The 7,466-nt window shown below is 41.5% G+C and overlaps 1 protein-coding gene across 1 annotated transcript; it reads right to left on the reverse strand.

Annotated features, from left to right (window-relative positions):
- Positions 1 to 4,998: 4,998 nt before the first annotated feature.
- fam163b (family with sequence similarity 163 member B) lies at positions 4,999 to 7,124 on the reverse strand (the record flags this gene model as incomplete). Its single annotated transcript, XM_083911787.1, has 2 exons — positions 4,999 to 5,442; positions 7,032 to 7,124. 2 exons carry the CDS (start codon positions 7,122 to 7,124, stop codon positions 4,999 to 5,001), a joined length of 537 nt encoding a protein of 178 aa, XP_083767913.1.
- Between the last annotated feature and the right edge of the window lie 342 nt (positions 7,125 to 7,466).

The following is a 7,466-nucleotide window of genomic DNA, read 5'->3' on the forward strand; positions in this document are numbered from 1 at the left end:
AGGGTACTATAGTTACTGTGAACAATGAGAGGAAATTCCAGAGCTTCCTCCAGTTACTTGGATTTACACAAGTTCATCAACAAAAATGAGATCTGGTCATGTTGACATCAGTCACACATAAAACAAACGTTCATTCTATATTTGCTCTTTATTCGTATCTTTTCCTCGCCTGTTTCATTGGAAATAAACAGAGAAAGAAATGGGTCAGAAAATGCTTTTTTTAAATTTCGAATAATAATTCTCTACGATTTTGATTGATTTGATAAGTCTCTGGTCCTCTTGCGTGGACGTAAAATCGCTCTGCAACCGCCTTTTGCATCGAGACCTGTGAAGCAGTTAAAAACTTAAGGAAACATCGAAAATGCTCATCATCCCAATTCTTATCATCGATATCGTGCATCTCAACCTTAAAGCCACTTTTTAAATCAGCTGTTGTTGCTTTATTTATCAGTTCTGGTAGAAAACCTCCCTCTAACAACAGGGAGTGGAGTTGGAGACAAAGTGGAGTCAACGCTCAAACGATCTCGCAGACCTCCGTCACCAGTTAGCAGCTCGCTCTCGTTGTGTTCACCGCTGCAATGAAAAGATCTATTAAATTATTTCCTCAACTGAATATACTGCATGACTAGGATATTTAATACGGATACTGTTTTTGAAATATTATTTAATTGTGTTTCAGTTTGGTGTCTGGCATGTAAAAAGTTTATATTTCCATATTTCCACCCCCTGCCTGCCCGCGCGTGCCGTGCCGGTGCCCCTGCAGGATATGGAAGCATATTTATTAGTCATAGCACATTTTCATTTATCGCGACGCTCCTGACGCCAGCCGATGGTTATTCATCGGGTCGACTGATGCCAGTTCTGGTCTGTTTGTGGGACAGAGGAGAGTTAATACAAACACAGAAGATTCCTGACACTTGAAGTATGGTTGAAATGTATTAAGACGTGTATATGTATGTCTCAACTATTGTGTACTGTGTTTTATATAACTGATACCTCTTTGTACAAAACCTAAGTATGGACATTGTGTACTGTTGATAATAAACTGAAAACCTAATGGTACTGACTTGTATTTCAATTAAATAACAGTTCAAGTGAACAGATTTGCCTTTCTGTTGTTTTTTTTTGTTTTTTTACATGAATTTGAATTATATTTTTCCCAACAACAACAAAAGTATGAGCAAGAAAAGAAGAATAAAAAAGGCTTGCAAAAAAAGAAAAACCCAGAGGAGTAATATTCAGAAAGAGTAAAGCTGTACAGTAAAGAGAATAAATAATCGATATTCTGGGATTATAAAGTCAGAAATCTATAAAAAGAAAATCTTTTTTTGTGAGGAAGCACACAGCATGATGGCCGATGATCTCATGCAATTATCCTTTGCAATGACATTTATCCATCAGGATTTACTGGTGATTTTAGCCCAGAAACACCATATTATACCATATATGCTTTTGTGCTTTAGAACTACAGACAGAAGGACATCGCTGGTTACATCTACGGGTGATTCAAAGGGGATTTGTTTTACAGCGGGACACAAATTACACAGAAAGTGTCTGTGGTGTGATGAGGTTGATCCAAGCCTGCACAACGAAGGGCTGTAGTTCCTTTACAAAAAACACTATTTTTTCTTGCAAATTTGTGACGTTCTAATCTAAATGATTATTGAAAATTTGAGGTTTCTTTTTCCCTTAATTTACAACTTTAATCTCAGAGTACCCCCCCCCCCCCTCGAAAAATATGTGATTTTTTTTGCTTTAAGACTCAGAGAATATTCCATTTTTTCTTGAAAATTAGATTTTTTTCTCATAAATTTACAACTTTAATCTCAGAGAATATTCAAGTCCTTTTCTCATAAATGTATGCGTTTTTTGTGTCGGACTGGATCAACAAGACTTGGAATATTCTGCATGAGTTGTGTGTGAGTTGAGTTTGTAAACGGATAATTGGATATAGTTTTGCTGTTGTATAACCCCTATTTCTTCAATGAATCCAGACGTTTCTCTGTTTTTCGATTCTCTGTTCACCATTGAGACAAAAACAAGTTTTTTCTTCATGAATCCAAGACAACACTGTGAGCAACTGGTATACAAATTGTCATTTTGAGGTTGAAATATTCAGACTCTGAATGAAACTTTTTATACAACTCAGGTACCTCCCAGTTCTCAGGATCATGAGGCGTTTCTGAAGCTGGATTTGAGTGCACCCGTGGTCAGTTCAACATGATTCGTAAAGGCACACCTGTCTGTATAAGGTCACACATGAGAGCAGAGCAAGGAGGGGGAAGGAGCTGCCTGCAGAGCTCAGAGACAGGATTGTGTTGAGGCACAGATCTGGGGAAGGCTACATCACATTTCTCCAGAGCTCAGTGGCCTCTGTGGATCTTAAATGGAAGAAGTTTGGAGCAACCAGGAGCCTTTCTGGAACTGGCTGTCTGGACAAACCTAGACAAGTTTGGGTCAGAATCGACTCCGTCTGCTCTCAATCTTCTCCCAGAAGGCATCACACAGATAGCAGTTTAGGATCATTTTATTTATTGACACTGTAAATGAAGTACCTTACACACACACACACACACACATACACACACAAGAGCAGCTGGTGCAGGTTTAACAACAGCTGACGCCCCCTGCTGGACAGCATCAAACCTCATCTACTGAACTGCAGAATAATAAAAACACATCAACTATTGAAGCAGAGAGGGAATAAACAGGTTCAGTCTTTTCAGAAAAAAGTCAGGAAACACACTGAAGTGGAAGTGTAGAACCTGCAGCTTCGTCCCTTTAAATCACCCTAATTGGATTCAGTCTGGGGCTTTATTGATCAACAGGCTGCAAGGAAACTTTAACCCCCCAAATCTGTCATGTGCAGGCTATGTAGCTTTCTGATATCACAAAATTAAATAAACACGAGCCTAAAGGGGAGTTTGCATGTTCTCCCCATGTCTGCGTGGGTTTTCTCCAGGTTCTCCGGTTTCCTCCCACAGTCCAAAGACGTGCAGGTGTTTGGTTCATTGTTGACTCTAAATTGCCCGTTGGTGTGAATGTGCGTGTGAATGGTTGTCTGTCTCTATTTGTCTCTATGTGCCCTGTGACCGTTTTACAGAGGGTAAAAATCGCGGTAATTTTTACTGACATTCTCCGGAATAATTACTGACATGGCGCAGAAAAGTACAATGCCAGGGTTTTATTCTGGCGACGTGGGGTTGAGGTGTGCAAGTGAAGTCAACATTTGCTTTCTGTGAGAGGAGTTTCAGGGATCTGCAGGTTTTGCAACATTCATGTTCTAATTTTCTAATTGGGCCTACCAGAGTAAATGTTGTTTTTTATAAATAGCAGCGTATACTTGAGCTTACATGTTGTCCTCATGTTACAGTTTGAAAGAGTTTAACTAGATCTGAATTCATTTTGAGATAACTGAAAGAATTGTGTTGAGCTGTTTTCTCTACAGATGTGAAGTGAAGTACAAACACTCCTCTACTGAACTATCAAAAATGTGCTACCAGTTATTTTTTTCTTCTTAAATGCTCGATACTCCACAGTATGCATGGATTTCTTTAACAGGAAATAAAATGTCTGCCAGAAGTCACAGTCATTGGATCATTGAATGCTTCAGAAAAGCCCTTTTTTTTATTTTTTAAAGGAAACAGGAATTAACACACTCGGAAACATCCTGACAGTTACACCAGCTGCCATCCAAAACTACACAACGCCGTGCTGGCAAATCTACACAAGTGAACACAAATACCAACTTTGGATGGCTTAAAAAAGGATTAAAAATGATTAAAAGTTGAAATGACTTTAAATTCTCTGCATCGGTTTTAAACCTTTAAAAGCTCACAGGTGTTTTAGTTTGTCTGACCTCGACTCAGTCTGTAATCAGGCAGAATAAGTGAACACACCTGTGCAGCTGCACCGTGGTGAGCAGGAGCTTCATCCTGAACACATAATGAACAACATAAAAGTATCTTTAATTAGGTGGTTAGTGAAGGGATCTTACTGTGGAAGAAAGAAATGTGACACTGCACAGTTGTCGCTACACAAACACACAAATAAAAGAAAACATTTTGTCCTTGTGAACATCCACATCGATTCCACCACATAAATTAGTCATAGTTAAGTGGTATTAGAAGTACACATATTGTATGCTCTGGCGCAGATAACTGGTCTGTTGTGCACAAATAATGGATTTCTAGAAACTAGAATTTCTCCAAACAGAAACTACCTGTCTAAGGAAACAGACTTCAGCTTGATTTCTTCTCCAAAAATTCCCCAAAAGTGTAAACAATCTTTTTATTGTATATTTGTCTTACTGGTAAATCCTACAAACAGGTCAAAACCAACAATGTATCTCAACACGTTATGGCTTCTTGTCTGCGGCTCTCAGCTCCGTGCCCATTGGTTCCCACTGAAGATGTGCTTAAAAATATGTGAATGGAAATACGGCTACTTGGTGCATTGATGTGTTCCGGCTTTGAACTTGTTAACAGATACATTGGGTGTTGGTTTTGGTCTGCACGTGAGATTTTTTGACAACAAAACCAAACTCACCCAACAGAAGAGATTCCTTCATTTATGTCCTGTTTGCTTAACTCTGGATTTCTACCTCCACTTCTGTCCCTTGTGTTGTGCATTCAAACAAATCTGTGTTTAATTGACTGACAAATTGTAAATTGTCTTGTTTATATTCTGATACACATACTGGTTGCTTAGCTACTACCTAGTTAGCAAACAAGCAAATTTTCCAAACACAAAATCAGACATATTGGTCACAAAATGATCAGTTTCACCTCAAAATGGACAAAAATGAGTCCACTGCAGTATGTCAGAAACAAATAAATTCAGCGGTTAGCAGTTGCTCCGGAGCTGTAGACATCCAACATGGCTGCCAGGAGATGTGTTACACAACCCAAAAAGCACTTCACGTTAATTTAGTGTTTGTGCAGACGAGTTTGTTTCCTCCAGGCCAGCAGGGCGGCGCTGCCTCCACCCTTCCTGCTCCTAGACGTCGGTGCTGACACTGTGGGTGACCACCTGACTCATGGTGACAGAGCGGATGAGGTTGAGCTTCTCGTAGAAGCTGGCCAGGTCCATGGGCAGCTCCAGGTCCTGCTGCTGCACAGTCCTGTAGCTGATCCTGCGCCCGCCGTTGCACAGCCTCTCTGGGTGCTGCAGGTAGAAGGGCAGCGAGCAGCGGGCGCAGGACGGGCAAAAGGCGTGTGAGCGCTGGCACCTGCGTGGCGGCGGTGTGGGGGAGTAGCTGGCGGGCCCGTTGGCCTCGGTGAGGAAGGTAGGGGGATAGTCCTCTGGTTCGTTACCATAGTGCTCCGGTGTCGGAGGCGTAGGGGGAGCGGACAGAGCCAGGGGCCGGGATGGCGACATGGTGGTGAACTCTGGTTCCTCCTCTTCCCCCTTCTCAGACTCCTCCCTCTTACAGCAGTAATACTGCGGTCAAAGACAGGAGGACTACACGTCAGAGGCACACTGATATACATCATGCAGGACAATATGAAGCTATGCTGCTCACTAAAACAATTAAGGCTGTCCCAAATACCACTTTTTAAATGTTGGAGCTTTCGTAGTAATGAACAGTGAAGATTTGGACATTTGTTGTCAGCGGTGGCTGCAGCAGGGGTTTAATGAGCAGCATGAGGGGCCGTCCACACGAACGCAGGTATTTTTGATACCGTGTGTTTCCCTGCACAGTTTGGCCTTTCATCCACACGTAACCACAGCTGTGGGCTCCTGAAACCAGAGTTTATTGTAACCAGAGTCCAGGGTGAACTTTTTGGAAAAGTCAGTTTTCAGCAGTCATGTGTGGACAGGAAAAAAGTGGAAAACGGCAATTTCTTGTCGACTTTGTTTGACGTCACACTGTGCGGTGGTAAACAGTCAGTTGTATCCATGGAGACGCGTGGAGCACTCCAGACATAACCAGCTGACAGTTGCAGTTATGGAAGGCAGAGACAAAATTTTGTGTGTGTCTCATACAACAACTCAACCACATCGAGCAACAGAGGTGTCAGCGTGATCTATTAAGATAATAATAATAATAATTATTATTATAATTTTCAATAATTATTCTTACAGCCTTGTGAAATGTTCCTGTTAGGAAGGCCATTTTAGCCACCTACTGCTTTGGCATGTGCATGACATTGTTTGGGGCGGACTTCGCGGTTTCATGTGGATGGAGATAGTTTTATCACACCGGTGGTGGGGACAGGATTTTTTTTTTTACCGGGGGCCATAAAAGTTTGGTTTCAAAACTACCCACCCGTGTGGACTAGGCCTGAATCAACTGGTGATAGTCAAACTGGTGTATCAAATCGTGGAATTGCTCAATATAAAATGCATTCACTGATTTACAGACATCTCTTTCCCCATGTAAATCTTCCAATGTCATCACATGACTGACATGGGAGTTCAAATCTTCTTTGTGGTGCATTTCATTCAAGTCCCCACCACAGCGACTTCCTGGTTGATCTAGTCAGGAAGTGCCAAAAATGTAAGTGGGGCAGGTTTCATAATAGAGCAGTTTCTCATGTTAAACAGGCCGCTTTAACAGCATTATTAAACTTATTTAAGGCCTGGTACAAAAAAACATTCTAGTCTGTATGTTTAGGTCATATCTCCATGACAACACTGAGGGATGTGAATTTTTTTAAACCAGGCTAGTTTTTTTTTTATTGGAGGTTAAAGTTTATGAATAATTAGGGGCGTGGCCTCTTGAGTGACAGCTAGCTACTGACCCTCACTTCTCCTCGGAGGTATACGTCAGTCAGATGGACGTATCTCCCTCCCCCCCACATCGCATACATGTCCTTTTTTGGTAAGAGGAAATGAGGCAGAGTCAAAGATGGTGACCCCTATAGGCGAGTACGATCAGGTTAAGAGAATGGATCCCGACAGGTATGCTATGTCCATTTTTTAAACAGTCTATGGTTTCATTTTAATTGCGGAGTGAGTTCTCAGTCAGAAATTTCAACTGGAAACGCTCCCTGAACTTCACCAAATGTGTAGTAAAAGAGTCCTACCTGCAACCTACATAAGCACAGTACAGCGACGATGGTCAGTAAGATGACTGTAGCCAGAATTCCTCCTGCGATGACCACTGTCCCGGCTGACATTCGAAATCCTCTCCATCAACAGCCTGCGGGTAAGAGGAGGAGGAAACAAGGGAAGGAGTAGGAGTAGAGATGAAAGGGGAAACGGAGAATAAAGGAGAAAAAAGGAACAGATGGAAAGAAGATAATCTCCAAAACAAACTGGTAAAAACACGAAATAAAGCAGCTTCATGTTAAAAAGTCAGTGTCTCTCTGAGCTGCTGTTTCCCAGGTTGTTTCTCTGATCACTTCAGATCCAGACGTCCGATGGCGAAAATCGGTTCAAATACAGAGTTAAAAACCACTAAGATCTAAACAGTGTTTGGTAGAAATGCCTTGAAACTGAATAAATAGTCATTTTATGAA

This window comes from Echiichthys vipera (genome assembly GCF_963691815.1).
Source record: "Echiichthys vipera genome assembly, chromosome: 4".
Lineage (NCBI taxonomy): Eukaryota > Metazoa > Chordata > Actinopteri > Perciformes > Trachinidae > Echiichthys > Echiichthys vipera.